Source organism: Nuphar pumila, chromosome 10 (assembly GCF_984573655.1).
Source record: "Nuphar pumila chromosome 10, dmNupPumi1.hap1.1, whole genome shotgun sequence".
Classification (NCBI taxonomy): Eukaryota; Viridiplantae; Streptophyta; class Magnoliopsida; order Nymphaeales; family Nymphaeaceae; genus Nuphar; species Nuphar pumila.
The window spans coordinates 100,769,779-100,787,987 of record NC_143258.1 but is presented as its reverse complement, the minus strand read 5'-3'; the positions used below and the strand labels follow the sequence as shown (position 1 = coordinate 100,787,987).

Below are 18,209 nucleotides of genomic sequence, written 5' to 3'. Positions count from 1 at the left end.
ATGGTAGATGATCCTCTTACTAAGGGTTTGGCCCCGGGATTATATGTCAAACATGTTAAGAGGATTGGCTTGTTTGAAACCCTGTAATCATGTATACTATTTTTTTTATGTGATCACATTTTGGTAATAAAGATATGATTCTCTCTTTCTTTCTTTTGTTGGTTATGCATCAAGTTTGCTCATAATGTTTAAGAGTTTAGCATAACAACAAATTTGGACTGATAAAGTGGACTTGAAACATATCCACATGAACTTTCACATACTCGGGTCAAGTAGGAGAATGTTGGGAAATAAGATGTCCCTTCGTTTGTGCCTTTTCATATTCATCATACATTTTGGTATGATGCATGGTGACCCTTCGAAGGTATCCCTTGGATACATATATATACCACATGATACGTAGTGGTGTTGTAAGTGAAATTTAAAGGCTTACTGACATCGGTCACTGCTCACTCACTGCTTGAAGGCCTGTACTCATCAACAGGAGCAGTTCGGTTGAGGAGATCGTTTGTGTCTCTCCCATCAGTGTCATGGCAGGGACAGGTATGTGGCCCTATCCTCAAATATATGTTATACACAATGTAAATGCTCCTCTGATACTCCACATTATCATGTTAACCAGCTATTATCAAGTAGCAAATGGAATCTGAAGAACCATATTACAGTTGTAGAAGGCCAAAAAATACCATAGAAATACATGTTAGCTAACCAACCAAGTGCAGTTTTAAGAGCACATAATCACTTGGCAACATCTGATAAGTGCAGAAACATACCTCCCAACATCACCAAGCTTAATTTGTCCAGTGTTCATTTTAAGTGAAGGCATAGAATCTACTGTTTTGAGTGCAGGTGGAGCCTCTATGATAATAATTGGTGATCCATTACCCAATGAAGTTGTAAAATTTTGCAGAACGGTTCCTTTCTTCATCGATTCATTACTTGTCGATTGAGGAGTCGGCAATTTACACCTCAATATTAGTCGGGAAGTTTGATTACGAGGCATCAAACAACTTAGTTGCAAGGAAGAAAAATGGAACCTAGAGGAGGAGGAGGAAGAAGGAATAGTTGGTGAAGTGCTTTGGCCATGGATGGATATGGATATGGATATGGAACAAGCCTTATTGGGTGGTTTCAATTACTTGGTCTTATGCTTGCTTTGCATCATCCTATCTTCATACATTGAAACCAATGCAAGACAGATAGGCTAAATAAAAATCATAATGGGGACCCACCTCTTTGGTCTCATTCCTTTGTATATGAACAAATAAAACGAAGAAGCTAGAAAAATAAGATATTGACATTCTTTTGCACCTGTTGTTCATTTTTCGATGAGGTGCTTGTCAGGAAGCCACTTTCTGTTGAAAGAGATGCTCAAGTTGGAAAGAGTTTTAATCGATGTTAGAAGTATGAACCCATCTTTTAATTGGAAAGAATATTGCATTTATTATGTGGGTCCCACTACATATTTCCCGTAGAGATGTTTGTTTCATTGTTCTTTTGGAAACGGAGCCTCTTTCATAGGAAAGGGCATGAAACAAACACCCTAGCCCATCTTTTCCAATAAGAAGGGAAAGCCTTCTCACAGCAAACGGCCTGGTGCTCGCCTCTAGCAGGAAAGTTTTTTTCTGACAGTGGCAGGTCCTGAAGGAAAATGTGGGGCCTACTATATAGCGTGGTTGGCTGACCACTCTTCCTTGCCGCACATTTGTGCCACATTTAGGGATGGCAGTGGACCAGGTCTGAGGCAGGGTTGGGGGTGGGGGACAAGGTCTCCACTCCCGCCCTGTCTCAAAATTCTGCCCTCAATACCCGCATGGGTTTTGATTTTAAAATCCATCCTTGCCTCCATCCTCGTTCCATCTCCTCTATCCCTGGTCCAAACGGGGTGAGGCGGGGCAGGGTCCCCTTTTTCCTCAATCCACTGTCATCCCAAAAAAGTATTTTAGCATTTTACTAACAGGGATCGAGGATGGGGAGGGGCGAAAGTGTAAGTCCATCCCTGCCTTCATCACCACATGGGTTTTGATTTTAAGCTCCATCTCCACCTCCATCTTTGTTTCATGTTTTCCATCCCCAGTTCAAACGGAGAGAGGTGGGGTGGGACCCCATTTTTCCCCGATCCACTATCATTCCTAGCCACAATCCATGGGAAAATAGCCTTTTTCATAAGAAAGAACTGATTTTATGAAACAATTGCCAATTTCAGTTGCTTCAAGCCTCAACAAACACTCAAAAGCATCACTTCATCTAATAGTTGTCCATAATCGACCATCCATCAGAAAAGAAGTGAGTGTGCTTATAAAACATACCAACATTGTTTCTTATGCAAGGGATAGGAGGATCTCCAATACCTCAGAATTTTTAATAATAAATTTGAGATTTTTACATAAGTTCGGATATGAGAGCGACCCAATACTATCGAGTTTGGTTTCGATGTGGGTTAGAGTGAGCCAGACCTGATATATGGTCTAAATCGGAGATGGAGAAATGCGAACTCCATATGATCGATTTGTGCGAGATTCTGATTGATCGAAATGGGTCAGGTACGATTTGGGTTTGGATCGAGAACCAAATAACCCAAAGCCCATAATGGCATGTATGAAAGAAATTTTGGGAGTGAGAGCTAAAAAGGAAAAATAGTTCATAAATTTAGAAAATTATGATAAAGAGTAGGGGCAGTTTGGGCTTTTCCCTATGAGGGGACCTCATGCCCAATGAGGACTGCCACATGGCAACCCCCTCCCTTTCTCTCCTTGGTGGGTCGACACCCGACCCCCCCCCCCCCCTTTTTTTCTTTCTCGAGCCTTCCTCTCCCTCTCATCGACTATCTTAACTCCCTCTCTCTTTAAAATATCTCTCTTCACCCTCACTTGTACAGCCTCTCTCCTCCTCTCATCTTAATTTCACAAAACCCCTCTCCACTCTGCACGGCCCATCCTCCTTTTCTTGTCTGTCGACATCGCACAACGTCACCGCCCCACCGATGTCCTCCTGCCAACCACCATATGATGTTGTCGAGGAGCCCTTGCCACCAAAGCACCTTTATCACCTTCCATGAATATCACCCGACACCACCATCCCAACAGCCACCACTGCCATCACCCCCTCTCGGTTTCCTTTTCATGAGCACCATTGGAGTCGAGCCCCATCATCAGACATCACCACCTGAACCATCGCCACCATCAACCCCCCCCCCCCCCCCCCCCGTTGCTCGCCTTTCCTTGTCTCAAATGAGCTCTCTCTCGATTCTCTCCCTTTCTTGTTTGACGAACACCATTGTTGACCACCTTTCTTCCCCCTTTCAGTATGTTTCCCCGTCACCCGCAGCCCACCTCTCTCCCATGTTTTGTTCCTCCTATTTCCCCCTTCTTCGGTTGTCTGTCGTGAGGAAGAGAGGAAGAAGGGAAGAGGAGAAGAAAAAGAAAGGGAGAAGAGGGAGAAGAGGAAGAAGGGAGAAGAAGAAAAAGAAAAAAAAAGGAGAAGAAGAAAAAAATAGAGGGACTGCCTGCACGCCATGGGGTCGAGTGGGCCCCCTATCGCTACCATTGTTGTATTGTTTGGGATCTGTGCACTATATTGGGATCCATGCATTGCCTTGGAATCTATGCATTGTCTTGGGAACCATGCACTACTTCAAGAATCGCACCATTGTCGCCCTACGTGCATGTTGTTTCTCGGTTTACATTAGTGTCACCTCGCTAGTCATGCCAATAAAAAATGAATTTTTTTAAAGATATAATTCTCAAATCCTTACTAGGGCTCAGGGTACGATACCCCTATGCTACTGAGTTCCTAATTATGCACAATGTGCATAAGTAATTACCTAGATGCTTCAAAACCCGAAAATGATTTTTTTTGGCTTCGTAAATTATTTAGAATGTAATATTTAACTAACTAGAGTTGGGTTTATTGGATGAGATGTATAATTGTAGAATTGGGTTATCCGAAACGTTTTGAAGTGCATGGTTTTGCAGGTTGAACTCTAAAATATAAAAAGATAAAATCGGCATATAGTGTTAATCAATTGCAGGTAATGGTGGATCGTAAGTGTATGTTGTGTGAGCATATGCCAATAAGGCATACACATTGAATACTTTTGATGTATTATGATATGTATGCAAATACTGCATATCTATGTGATTGCTTAGTTGTTTGCGTGAGCCCAAGGTGTATATACCTATTGCGCTCAATTTTCAAGGTCAGATTCTTATTACGGCCTGTTCTCTTCGTGAATTATGCCCTACTGAGCCATTATAGCTTTATGATTACCCTCAGGTGAGCCCTAGTGCTTAGTTTGGTTAATGCATCATCTTGGATAAGACTGGTATCGTCGAAAAAATTCAAGTGGATGGAGATATTCATGTGTAATGGGTGGTTTGTTATTACTGAATATCATTGTGATATGATATGTATGTATGTAGTTGTACGTACAAATGCTATATTATTGTAATTGGTACATATGCAGTTAAGGCATACGTACAAATGTTTTTCTATTATGATTCGTATGTCTACAATTATAAGATATACATACGAATGTTATTATATTGTGATGATGCATATGAGACATGTATACAAATGCTTACGAAAATTGATGTGTACATATACAACTAACATATATATATATATATGAATAGATTTGATATGTTTATTATTATACAAGAATTGTAGGATGATGTATGAAATGAGATGCGATGTATGGTGATTGAGATATGTTTATTATTATATGTTCATAGGTGGTGGGCCACGTAAAGCAGGGTGGTCATGGGCCCCACTTGGGTTTTCCTAGCTTAGGGGAGGGTTTATCATAAAAAAAAAAAAGTTTGCCACCAGTTTCGAGGACACTTTGGTCATGTTAAAAGTTAATATAAATGGTTCAAAGTTGTCTTAACCCATCCAATATAAATATCCTGTCCCAGATATCCCGATAACATGCGATATTTTCAAAATATCGTCTATATTCCCCATTAACAGCACCAAATCGGACCCATGGACTTAATTCTCAAAAAAAGGTCCGTTACACCGTACAAACGATTTTTCGAGGGCCACTTTCGTCAGGGAACGACTATTTTTCCTTTTATTTCCCGCGCTTCATGTTCTGCATCGGGGGTTTAAACATTTTTTACAAGGTTATTTATGTAATTTCATATCTCGAAACGTCTTTATAAAGCGGGTCTGAAGCGGCAACACACGCGAACGCCAAAAATGAGGTCCAACGTCTTCTCTGAGGTGAGCAAAAAACCCTCTTCTTCCCCCCGATCCCCTATCTTCTAGATTCCTCTGTGTTTATTATTTTCCCTTTCTTGCTTTGATCTTCGATTCTCTGGTATGTTTAGTTTTCTCTATTCTCCGCGAAATTTAAGGTTCTGTGGAACAAATCCAGGGATCTAGAATTAGTTAGTTCGTGATTTGCAGCTGTGTGTTCGCGATTTGATTCCTTTTTATGTGAAATTAGAGGGATCAAATTTGATATTTTTTGAACTTCGTTCAGTTTTTTTTTTTGTCTTCTGGGGGATTTTGTGTAATACTCGTGATGGAAAATTTCATCGACTTAAATATTGAAGTTTGTGCTTTTCGGATTTTTTTATCGGAATCATCAGATGAAGATATTTTTCGGCGATTCCTCGTGTATCTCCTCTCGAGATGGAAAGGCAATAAAAGCTTGGCTGAACTTGAAAAAATGCTTGGCAGTAACTAAATCGTCATTGTTTTACTTGGAAGTTTATTGATTTTTACTTCGATTGGTGTTTTATAATGAGGAGCTCTGCAGGTAAATGATGATATTCTAAGTATGTTGGTAGCTACGTTTGTATTTTTTTGTGCTACGACATTTTCGTGCTCCTTCCAAGCAAGGCAGCAAGTTTTGAAAGTTTTTACTTGGATATATTTTTGCATCGAGAACTACTTAGCATTTACTTTGAATAGTTTAATGTTGTTATGTTTTGGAAAATAAAGAAATTATGTTTAGAAAGGCATCGACTGTGTTGGGACTCCAATCTTGGCATGCTTTAGTTGGCTTGAGATTTTTACCATGGTCAGAGACTCTCTGCGATTGCATTTTCTCTTTTTATATGAATTTTCTGCTTTTGTGAGGTTTGGTTGTTCCTAATTGAATATTTGGTGCGAAATCTCTGAGCTGTCTGGTAATTGTTGCATGTGGTAGGCAGGGCTGTCAACTCGGTTGAACCAGTGGTGGGGAGGCATTCCATTCATTACTTCAGGAGTGGTTGTTGTATGTGGTTTTATATACTTGCTGTGTCTATTGGCTGGATATGACTCCTTTGCTGAGATATGCTTCTGGCCCAGTTTAATTATTTCACGATTCCAAGGTATGGGAGCAGAATACTTAAAATAATGTAATAATTTGATTTTATACACGAGTATCATTGAGTTAGTCCACTTCATGTTAGAAGCAGAGCTTTTTCTAAGCAAGATGAAGTGTTACTGTAAAATCTGACCCAGGTGATATCCACTGCTGCCTTATTTTTGTTACTGCACTAAGACGAACATGACTGGAATGAATTGTGTAGCTAGAATGCAATTGTAAGGCTGTTGACTTGTGTCTATTGACTGACTGATGGAATTTTGTCTGTTCATGCCTCACCAGGTTCATACTGTCATTGGTCATGGGAAGCAGATCATTTTCTGCTTCTACTGCTTGGATGGTTGAATTTACTGTGTGGAATCCATTGTCACCACCCACCATGGTCGTTGTTCATTGGGTTCAGCTCATTAGGTTGTGGCCTTTAGGTGTCCATGCTCCAGAGAACCTAGCGGATGTTTTTAAGGCTAAAATTCATTGTGTACTGTTAATAGTTATTAGTGAAACCTCCTCTTGTACATGAATAAATGTAGAGACACAACAAATGCATGTGTATGAGATACACGAAAAATAAGTTAGTTGGGGCAGAACCTCCTGGTTGACAACATCCGGTCATTGGTTATGATTCATGTCATAGAGGGGGAACCTGGTAATTGCTCGTAGCTGCCATTTGTTATTTTTTTATGGTAAAAGACATCAGATCTTTCTCACGGTCACCAAGCCTATCAAGATTTCCATTGGGATGCATGACATACTTTGATGCCATTGCTTTCCAGATCTTTGATTTGATTGATATGAAGAAAGAGAAATAAGATTGTTGCACCTGATCAGTTCTTCACTATCAGTTGCAAAATGGTTATTGCAAGACAATCCATCTTACTGTGAGCAGTGATGCTTCATTTGATTCCATTGATAGGTAGGACAGAGTGTCCATGGGGAAGTATAGATAGGAAAAACAAATGCTACCTATTAGCCTAAATTTTAGACATCAAGGATGATTTTTAGTTTGGGTCGTTGTTTAGAAATCTACCTGTCTTTGGACAATTGGCTAATAGACAATTCCTCTTCATTGCAGTTTACAGGATTTACACAGCGATTCTTTTTCATGGATCTCTGTTGCATGTCATGTTCAACATGATGGCTCTGGTACCTCTGGGGAGTGGGTTAGAAAGAATCATAGGATCTGTCCGGCTCTTATATGTGATTCTTTTGTTGGCTACAACAAATGCCATTTTTCATCTTCTTATTGCATCAGTGGTTGCCTACAATCCCGTACACCCTTATCATAATCTGATGGACGAGTGTGCTATTGGATTCTCAGGGATCATATTTTCTATGATTGTCATAGAAACGAGTTTAAGCGGAATTCAATCGAGAAGGTATTGTAACAACCTAAATCCATGTTCCTTGAGGTTGCTTTATTTTCTAAAAGTACCTTAACTATTTATTCTTCCCTTTTTGTGTAAAGAACTAACTTGAGCCACCATATATGACTCGCATTTTACTTCTACTGATTCATATTGTATGATGTTGTGCAGCGTGTTTGGACTTTTCAATGTGCCCGCAAAATGGTATAAGACTGTTTCTTCCTATCTATGAAAGTAAAATTTGGGGAATATGCACAAATACACAAACACATGCACACATTGACATACTGTTTCAATTTGTTATTGCTTTCTCCAAGATAAGCTAAGTATTACACTCTTAGGTACGCATGGATCTTGCTGGTGGTTTTTCAGCTTCTGATGTCAAATGTTTCACTACTTGGACACTTATGTGGAATTTTGTCTGGGTTTGCATGTCAGTTCCTTTGAATTATAGTCCCTCATTTTTCTTTTCAGCTGCTATTTTCACTTCAAGAGTACTTATACCGGTATCTGCTTGTTCAACAGATACCTATGGAATGCTCAACTTTCTTTTGCCTGCATCATCCTTCTTTTCTAGAATTGAGAGTTGCTCTCTGCTTGTAAGTTTATGAATCAAGTTTTCATGTGAATCTGGGGCTCTTTGCCTAGGCTTTGTTGTTGTCTGTTTCTTGTTTACTCACTATCATGCATGTACATTAATCTGCAAATGGTTTAATGGCTCTACGCACCCTTGTAAGCATGCAGGTGCATGCATCATACAGAAGCATGAGTTTTCTCTGTGAGAATTAAGTTTTTCTTTGTGAGGACAAGTAATATGTAATATATTATGCCTTTGGTTTATGCCTTTATGTATGTGATATGTTAATGTAACTGTGAAAAATAACCTGTTTATTGTCAGTGCCATGAATCTCTGAATTCTAAATCCATTTGCAGTCGTCTTGTGTTAGGAGGCCTGGATTTATTGTGGGTGGTGGGGGTACTCCAACTGCTGCACAGCTCCCTACATATACAAATACAAGTGTGCCTTTGAGGTAACAAATATTTGCCTTCTTGCTGTATTTACTATTTAGTACTCAATGTCTAAATGGTTGTTTTCACCTCCAGCAGTACTCTTTCTGGAAATGTATGGAGAAATCTCTCCTCATGGATGCCACAAAGCGCATCACCAGTTTCTGAGGTATTTTGATATCTTCACTAGATAGTGATCTTTTATTTTTGGTGATCATTTCCTTTGGCATTATTGTACATTAGTTCATTCATGATAGTAATCAGATGTTGATGCATACAAAGTATAACATAAGTGCAGGTTTCATTACAGTAACATTTTTTAAAACAAAGCAGCTAATAGGAATTTTTTAAAAATAAAACAGCTAATAGGACATTTTTTAAAATAAAACACCTGGCTTACTTTAATGTTTTATCCTTCTAATCAATAAATTGAAAAATAATTTTCTGAGATTGTGTTAGTGTGTATGTGTGAAGCTGTTAGAGGACTAATCTGCCATGTCTGGAATGAGTGTGATGCAAGTGTTAAGAATTTATTGGTTTAGGTTGTCATCATTCAGTGTACATGACTGGATTCTTGAAATTTGGTTTGGTGATTGACATAATGGTGATAATTGTGAAAATATCATTTGATATATATATATATATATATATATATATATATATATATATATATATATTGTAATAGGAAATACCCTTCTAGTGGTATTTTGGTAATTCTGCTCCTGTAATAGGTTCTGCCCGTTAGGGGCAGAATTGACTTTTTCATTTGTATTTTCTGTATTTTATTTTAGTCTTTTTTGTATTTGGTTGAGTGCAATATGGTCAAAAGACCATATAGTCGTTGGGGGAATCCCCAACGGCTATAATGGACCCTTCTTTGCCCTCTTATATGTATAAATAGGGACCTCTTGTCCCTTTGTATGAAATGCATTTTTTGTGCATTTTATTGTTAATAAATCTATTATTTTAAGAGTGTTTCTTTGGCCCTTAGTGGCTCTTGTTCTTGAACCCATTTTGAGTTGTGTTTTGCCTAGGTGTGTGAGGGCTCTTCCATTTTATTACAATAATCTTCTAAGTACAGGCTTTGAGGCAAGCAGGTTGACTTCAATTTTCAACTTGCCCTCCTGCTTGTTCTCTTCCATCCATGAAAATGATGACTATTTTGTGCTGTTTGGGAACCAGGACTGAATCCTTCTCTAAGCTCAAATAAACTGGTAATTTAGCTGGGTTCGAGCTGCCTGGCTTGTTTGCTAGCTCCAGTGAAAAATTTTCAGGCCTTGTATTTCTTCATTTCTCTTATCTCCTGTTTTATATGGCTTGACCTTTGCATATGTTTGCCACACAAGTTAGCAAAGCACTTCGTCTGTTAGCAAGTACCTAGTGCCCGTCTCCTAAAAGGCCTAGTCAGCCTAGTCAGGACCAAGAAAAGAAAAAATAAATAAATAATACAATAAATCCTTAAAAATAACAGAAAATACATATTCGGCACAATTTATGAAGCCAAACAACTAAAACTAAGAAAACACACAAATCATGAATGAAGCTAATTAAAATGTAATTACGTTTCTAACATTGTTGATTTCCATATAGGCAACTCTACCTTTTTTTTTCCTTTGCTTCTCTTATTCACTGATTTGTCAGATTTCTACAATCAATTGAAGTACAAATTTATGAACCTTTTCTTATAAACATGAAACACTAAGAATTTTTTGCTTTTAAGCATGATAGATTTCCCCTCTTCTTTGGTGTATTCTTGCTCCCCATGTATCAGCATTGAAATGTTGAACGGACCATTGTGGCAAGAAGGATATTTTCACATTTTCATTGTATAGCTGACGGAGATGGTTGTCATTGAAGTTTTTTTTTCTTACTGATTCTTCCCCTAATAATATTTCATGCAATTCTTCTACCCATCAGCCTGTGTTGCATGGTTGTTTTTATTTGCTTGCGGAAGATTAATTCTGTTGTGATATAACCTACTGTCAATTTTTTTTTGAAATCTAGTCATCACAGGATAGCCACAGATTTCCAGGTACGGGGAGGATTCTTGGATCAGCTCGCAATGCTGCCGCTTTTCCTACAGTTTCTTCTGATTCAGGACTTAATGCCAGGCTGCTAGATAATAGTATATCATTCTATGAAGATCCATCCACGGGAACAACAGCAGCTCGAATTCCAGATTCAAGGTACTCATTTGTCACATGGCACCTCTGTGTTACTTTCTCATGCAGGTGTCACTGCCCATACTATTCAGTTGTCAAGTGTGCTTTTAACCCTTTAAGATGGCAAATGACTAATCATTTCTTATATTGCACTTTTAGGAACTCGGCTGTGGAAAGTGCAGTGAGCGTCGAAGGCATGGGAACCAACAACCAGGTCTCTCTATTTATTCAAATATTTAGAACTTGAAAGTTGAAACCGGGATTATGATTCATTCCATAAGTTTGTACAAATTTCCTTGAAACTCCAACTAACATGGTGCTCTTTGTACAAGTCACCTGATGGCCTATAACTTGAGTTGGCTCTTTCAAATGGTATTGATACAGCTTGATATTAGTGGATTAAACTTGCTTCCTCTCTAATCCTTTCTGCAGGGTCTCAGTAACTATAGCGATCAGATCCAGAAACTTGTGGATATGGGTTTTGACAAGGTAACATTTCATTTGAGTTGCTCTGTCTTGAGGATTGATCTAATGTCTCCCAAAGAATATGCCCATGCAGTGAATTATTTTGATTAGTGATATTTAAACTAATGAACCTTTAAGATGTTGAAACTCTCCTTCCCCCAAAAGAAAACGAAATGTATGTTTAACCCTTATCCATCTGATTGGAAGTTCAACGCCTTGTCCAAACATTCTTGATATAACCATTTTGATAGAAAGAAGGGTGCTTGCTTATGAAATGCCAAGTTATGGTTGGACAGAACAGACTCGTTTTCATGAGAGATTAGAACTTGCAAGCTGTAGTTAGTTTGGTGATCCACCTTGTCTTGGTGGATTAAGACTCTACTTGGCCAATTTAGAAAAGTGGGTCGAGTCTGTATACATCTGCCGGTTACCTGAACCCCAAGAACTATTCTACTGAGGCTCTAGCCTAGAAGTGCCTGGCGGTTTGCATGTCTTAAATTATTCTGTGATTCGTGTTATATTTTAGCATAATGTGGGTGATCTTTTGATTTATCAGAGCAAAGCGGAGGTGGCTCTTAGAGCAGCAGGTGGAGATTCAAATGTGGCTGTTGAAATTCTGACGAGTCAGGCATGTTTTCCCTTCTACCGTTGCTGTGATTGCCGCTCATTGACGTTTCCTCTCGAGTTTTCTCTGATTTTTCTTGCATCTCTGTACAGGGGTAGATCGTTTATTCTTCAGTTCACATCTCGATCTCGCATCCCACTGCTGCTTATGAAGCTGACGAAACTCACTGAGCATCCCCCACGGCAGGTGCTTTCATGTGCATCTGCGTCTAGCTGATTTACGACTGAATTGATTGAGCTCATCAGACATTGATTGTGCATGTTTCCACATCGGTGGTGCTGATCTTTGGTCCTAGCTTGAAAACTAGATTGATCGATTGTGAAATAGCTGATGTAAGTCTGTCTCCTGAATCAAATGAATGATCGCTTGAATAGTGTTAAAGGGAAAAAAGTTTAGATTAATATTTTCACCATGGAAAGAGTGGCTCCGTCCGTACCACAATAATGGATATTAGAAAAAACACTATTGGTGGTGATTTTCAACGTCACCTGATCCCAAAGCAAAGTCACTCGATCAATTAACCGATGCTTGAAACATTGTCATTTTATCATGGCATATTCAGAAAAACAATAAAATCGCAAGCGAATATATGACGTGGGATTTCATTCCTTATTCGGGAACACCCTAGTCATTGCAATCTCAGGTTTCAGATTCGCTTGACCTCAACAACCAGTATAGTTGAAGGCCCCAAATTAGAGTGGGGCTTCGCTAGTTCCACCAATTCTCTGTACACAAACATTGAGATGCATGCGTTTATGCACAATCTGGATTCTGGTCCACGATGCAATCAACTATCACGAGGTAGACAACCACATCACAAATTTCTGAACCAAAAAACAAAAACGCCATTTCATTCACAAACTAACTTGTGTCTCTCCAGATTATTACCATCGTCGCAATAAAGTTACAATGAGAATCAATGTGCAGTTGCTGCTTATGAACTGGCAGAGAAGCTCAGCCTTGCCACCTAAAATTGTTACCCGTGAAGTGTACGCCTAGTTATAACCGACCCTGGTTTCATAACTCGAGCTGGCTTCTCAGTGATGATTCAAGAATCTGCAAGGAGGAATTTGAGCAAGGATTAGTTGTCAAAAATAGTGTGTACCATCAATCGCTATTGCCTAGTCATCTCAGTAAGTTAGCTGGGGTAGTTTCATTATATATATATATATATATATAGAGAGAGAGAGAGAGATCGTAACCTAATAAAATGCATCAAATTGACTATAGATGTCCTGAAACTTTCACAGACGCATGCCTGCCTGTGCCAGTGCACATGAATGCATGCCTGCAAGCATACATGAACGCTGCAGTCTCTTCCTAAATAGGGTTTCAGGGGTTTCTAAAATCAAGTAGGATGGGAATGGGATTCAAAAAGTGATCAGATGATTATACTCGTTTTAATAAACTTGTTGCACAAAATAACTAAGCATATGGAAAGAGAACTTGTTTTGCACATAAAATGCCTGAAAAAGGAAATCTATACATGACATAAGGCCGGAGAAGCCCATTTAATTTTGCAAACCTGCATCCCCGGAGGGTGGGCTGAGTTTGGGATTTTAATGGATGCCAAACTTCAAGGGGTACGAGTGCATGATACTAAACTACTCTAGCACAAAAGTAACCACCAAAATAAGGATTTCTACTGTCAGATAAGAGGCAACGAAAGAAAAGAATCTAGCACTTAGATGCTTCAATCCCTTTGAGATTTAATCAGATGATTATCGAACCAAACAAGGGGAACTTCTAATATTTCTAGTGTTGAGTGTTCTCTTGGAAAATGATGGCATCGGCTCATGATGTTGACAGCATAAGCAAGATACGATGAACAGAAGCAAAAAATAAGTCAGAATTGGGACAATATAATCTGACCAAGATGAGCCCAAAGAGATTCTAGAACAAAAATCCTAGGCTCTAGTACCATGCATGAATTCATCAACAACCAAAATCTAAACCTGGTTGTTACTATTGCACAAAAGTGTCAAAAAGTTCCTTGAAGTACCACATAGTAACTCAGGCAAAAGATGCAATCACCTTTACAAAAATAGCTTATCAAAATATATAGATATAAATGAAATAAAACGTAGTCTAACAAACACTATTATAGATACTCGAAAACCAGGTTTTGGCCAAAACCTGTTACAACAACAACAACAACTACACCTTCGTCCCAAAACAATTAGGGTCGGCGATATGAACCAAAAAAGAAAATCATTCTGGGTCTTCCACATGAATTCTTCTCCTCCAATCATTTCTATCCAATGCCATGTTCATGGTGAGGTTCAAAGCATTCATATCCTTTCCTATCATCTCCATCCAAGTCTTCCTAGGCCTACCCCGACCTCTTTTAACTAATATATTTTCCCATTTCTCCATCCTTCTAACTGGAGCATCATTAGGCCTTCGCCGAATATGTCCAAACCACCGTAAACGATTCTCTCTCATCTTATTTTCAATGGGTGCAACGCCTACCTTCTTACGTATCTCCTCGTTCCGAATCTTATCTTTTATTGTATTTCCACACATCCATCTAAGCATACGCATCTCAGCTACACTCATTTTTTGAATATGATTTCTCTTGGCCGCCCAACATTCCGTACCATATAGTAAAGCAGGCCTAATAGTCGTCCTATAAAACTTTCCCTTCAACCGCAATGGCATTCTACGATCGCACAAGACTCCAGTTGCACTTTTCCATTTCATCAACCCAACCTTTATCCTATGATTTACATCTCCATCAATTTCTCCATTCTTTTGAATGATAGATCCCAAATATTTGAAACAATCATCCACCGGTATTTATTGCTCACCAATCTTCACTACACTCCCATCACTACTTTGTTGCTTACTAAATCGACATTCCATATATTCTGTCTTACTTTTACTTAACTTAAAACCTCTTGCTTCCAATGTCTGTCTCCATAATTCTAACTTGGCCAAAACCTGTTAAACAAAAAAAAATGAGCCCCCCGAAGAATGCTTTTCTTTTCTTTTTCTTTGTTCATGGCACCGGCCAAGTTTTTTTTCAATTTTTTCATGTTTTGGCATGGCTGGAAAATGGCCAGCTTTATTTTTCTTTTTTCTTTTTTCTTTTTTCTTTTTTCTTTTTCCTTTTTCCTTTTTCCTTTTTTTTAGTTTTTGGTGACCAAAAAGCTGAAAATCAGGTTTTGGTCATCCAAACAGTCATGAATAGATGGATTTTGGCAAACCTGGTTTGCCAAAAACCAGGTTTTACCCCCTGTCATCCAAACAGGGCCTAAGGAAAGTTAACAGAGAATTAAGATGAAAAAAAGAATAAAGGATAAAAAAACAAGAATCATGATATCACACCAATAAGAAGTGGAAACCAATAATGAAACACTTACTGAATCACGAGGTGCTGAGAAGCTCAGTCAGCATTACTTGTGAACCACAGTGTAACACCTTCTGATAAGCAACTCTTAGAGCTTTGTGAAATAGGCTTGCAAAGAGCCACTCTTACACCAAAACCAGCTACAACCAGCCTGTAGTCATCTTTCTCAGCAAAATTTCACAAAAAACAAAACCTTATCTTGAGTTACTGAAATTTGGATGTGTATGTTTAGTATGTTGACGAGGCTTCCATGAATTAGATGCATCCGATGAAAACCTCTGGTTCCTAAAAGATGGCGTATGACTTGAATGAGATCCACCAGATCTGAAACTGGAATTCCTGAAAGCTGGGATGTAACTTGAATGAGATCCATGAGAACGGAAACCAGAATTCCTCTGCCACTTTTCAACTGGTGTCTTAGGAGATCCCCAGTCACTCACATTGACACCTCTACTAGGTAAATCACCTCCCTCATTTGTTATCCAGCCATTTTTCCGCCTGAACTTCCCAGTAGTAAAACCTGCACCCGCCTGATATAGGAAGCCCTTTGTCCCCTGAGATTGACCATAATCACGGGGTACTGATCTAAATCCCAAAAAATCAGAATCTTCAGCTGGAAGACATTGACTTGTCGATGGTTCAGATAACCTTTGATCATACTACAAGAAGGTTGGTTCAGTTAGCAACTTTAGATAAAACATATCATACCTAAATTATACAAGTATGTCAAAGATACAGGTAATTGCACATATGATGTCAAACCTGATCAAGTCTATTGCAACCCCTTGCTAAATGTCCCTCTTCTCCACATTTATAGCATAATGTTGATCCGTTTCCACTCTTATCTCTTGCACACCCCTATAGAGGAAATTGCACAAGCTTTTCTGACTTAATATTCAGGAAATACAAGCAACTTTCATTAGCCATGATGTGAGCTCCACTTACCGAACCAGTGTGACCTGTCTGACCACATTTGTAACAAGAAACCACTTTTGGGCCAGTATCAATAAAATCAACACAACACAGGTGACCATATTGTTTGCAGACATAACATTGTATCTCCTGCAAGCGTGAAAAATATTTAAAACGTTAATTTACATAAATCCCAACTTATATCACATTTCTTATTCAAGGCAAACAAAATAATATGAACAGTAAATGGCAAGATAAAGACCTTCAAATCATCCAGGTCATAATCATTTTTACATGTCGACATGTCATGCCCGGGATTTCCACAACGCAGACAGTACCTCAAAGTATCTTTAACGATGTTGTGCTTTTCCAAGCACTTCTTTGCGCGGTGACCCGTTTTTTTGCATATAAAACATGCACGCATCTGCATGAAACACATCATTCCAAAACCAAAATGTAATGTGTATAAAACTGCACGCTCAGAACATGCACAGCATACACACAGTATGGAAAACATATTGAACTATATAATTAAAGGCAAAAATAAATTGAACGGGAGGGGAGCAAGACAATATAATCATATCATATTAGACTACAATGCGCATTCTAATGAAAAAAGTTTATTGCAGGCATCATACTAAAGATAACATGCATTCGAAAGCCTTAGAAAGAAAACCCATAGAACATAAAAAATTGTATACTTCAGAACATGACTTGGCCGCATGACCGAACTTTCCGCAGATGTAACACGGTTTCTTCTGCTTCTTCAACAGGCACTTCGATGCGGCATGACCCACTTCACCACAAGCATAACAAGCTCCCCAAGACTCCTCAGGAGGATCGAAATACCGAGGCCCACGCTGAATATATACATACAGTAAGTTTGGAAGGCTGAAGAGTAACTTTGCACATAGACATTCAAACAGCACCCGGAAAATCTAGTTTTTTATTTTTCAGTCCCTGTGAAATCGCTTCAAAAAATAGTTCAACTTACCAGGAGTTTCAGCAATACAGTGTTGCCCGATATCGCTACGCCTCCCGCCACTGCTTCAGGGGATTCTGAAACCTCCAAATTTTCGTCTACAGTCTACGACAAGAAGAGAAAACCTATGTGAATAATAAGAATCCCCAACTTCATCATTCAAAACACCCTAAAACTACATAAGAAAAGGCACAACGCTAAGCAATTGTACAGAACCCATAGATTTTCTCGGCAAAACATCGGGCAACCGTTTGGGGGCCGAAATTTGAACTCCGAAGACGCTAATGAGTTGCAGCGGACTTCGGATTAATAGTGATGCTGCAAAGATCGCATTTTGTCTGCGAGTAACCTGCAGTTTCTGAGCAGGAATTGCAACTCCTCGTTCATCCAACCACCGGAGTTATGAATTACAATACTCCACACACACACACACACACGCGCGCAGACACAGACGGACAGAGAGAGAGAGAGAGAACCGGTTTCCCGTCTCCGACTCCAGTCTCCTCTTCTTGTCCCTTCTTCGTCCTCTTATTCATTTTCCTCCTCTCCTTCGTCCTCCTCCTCTTCGGATTCGTATTCTCGTCGGCGATCGCCGCCCCGTCGACGGCGTCCGACGACGAGACGTCGACGACCTCCGACGACGAGACGTCGACAACGGCCGACGAGCTCGGCGAGTCGCCGACAGTCAGGATCTGCTTCGTCTCCTCCGTCGGCCGCATTCTCCGCTCCGCCTTCTTGAGGATCTCCGCCGTCAGATCCTCGTTAGCCTCCCTATCTTCGGCGTCGTCGTCGTCGCTGCTGCACAACGAAATCACAGTCTTATTTTTCGTCTTCGTTTCCTTCTTCTTCTTCCTCCTCCTCTCCTCATCTTCGGATTTCGACCGGCTCCTCTCCTCGGCCAGACTTCTTCCGGCCATCGTGTCACCGGAATCCAGCAAAGCGACGGGAAATGAGGACAGGAACTCGGGAAGGTCGCCGGCAGTCAACGGCGGGGAAGCGATCTGGACAGGAGGAATG

General features: G+C 39.6%; 2 protein-coding genes across 2 annotated transcripts; one reads left to right on the top strand and one right to left on the bottom strand.

Moving 5' to 3' along the window:
* The first annotated feature begins 5,195 nt into the window (after positions 1 to 5,195).
* Positions 5,196 to 12,469, top strand: LOC149827599 (rhomboid-like protein 15). The gene is made up of 13 exons (XM_090019519.1): positions 5,196 to 5,226; positions 6,161 to 6,326; positions 7,395 to 7,698; positions 7,858 to 7,890; positions 8,028 to 8,119; positions 8,212 to 8,285; positions 8,620 to 8,717; positions 8,794 to 8,863; positions 10,699 to 10,880; positions 11,016 to 11,070; positions 11,289 to 11,345; positions 11,878 to 11,949; positions 12,039 to 12,469. The coding sequence occupies exons 1-13, from the start codon at positions 5,203 to 5,205 to the stop codon at positions 12,042 to 12,044; spliced, it is 1,233 nt and encodes a 410-aa protein (XP_089875645.1). The 5' UTR covers positions 5,196 to 5,202; the 3' UTR covers positions 12,045 to 12,469.
* A 298-nt stretch (positions 12,470 to 12,767) lies between these two features.
* Positions 12,768 to 18,209, bottom strand: LOC149827598 (uncharacterized). The gene is made up of 8 exons (XM_090019517.1): positions 17,669 to 18,209; positions 17,205 to 17,297; positions 16,912 to 17,070; positions 16,473 to 16,634; positions 16,244 to 16,360; positions 16,061 to 16,156; positions 15,312 to 15,957; positions 12,768 to 13,002 (listed from the first exon to the last, which is right to left on the bottom strand). Exons 1-7 carry the CDS (start codon positions 18,107 to 18,109, stop codon positions 15,493 to 15,495), a joined length of 1,533 nt encoding a protein of 510 aa, XP_089875643.1. The 5' UTR covers positions 18,110 to 18,209; the 3' UTR covers positions 12,768 to 13,002; positions 15,312 to 15,492.

What these genes read in the sequence shown, in the direction of transcription:
- LOC149827599 (XM_090019519.1), top strand. Translation starts at nt 5,203, where the DNA reads ATGAGGTCCAACGTCTTCTCTGAG. An exon ending in TTGAGAGTTGCTCTCTGCTT is followed by an intron (nt 8,286 to 8,619) that starts GTAAGTTTATGA and finishes ATCCATTTGCAG; the next exon opens with TCGTCTTGTGTTAGGAGGCC. An exon ending in GCATGGGAACCAACAACCAG is followed by an intron (nt 11,071 to 11,288) that starts GTCTCTCTATTT and finishes TCCTTTCTGCAG; the next exon opens with GGTCTCAGTAACTATAGCGA.
- LOC149827598 (XM_090019517.1), bottom strand. Translation starts at nt 18,109, where the DNA reads ATGGCCGGAAGAAGTCTGGCCGAGGAGAGGAGCCGGTCGAAATCCGAA. An exon ending in CTGTATTGCTGAAACTCCTG is followed by an intron (nt 17,071 to 17,204) that starts GTAAGTTGAACT and finishes GTATATATTCAG; the next exon opens with CGTGGGCCTCGGTATTTCGA. An exon ending in GTTGCAATAGACTTGATCAG is followed by an intron (nt 15,958 to 16,060) that starts GTTTGACATCAT and finishes ACCTTCTTGTAG; the next exon opens with TATGATCAAAGGTTATCTGA.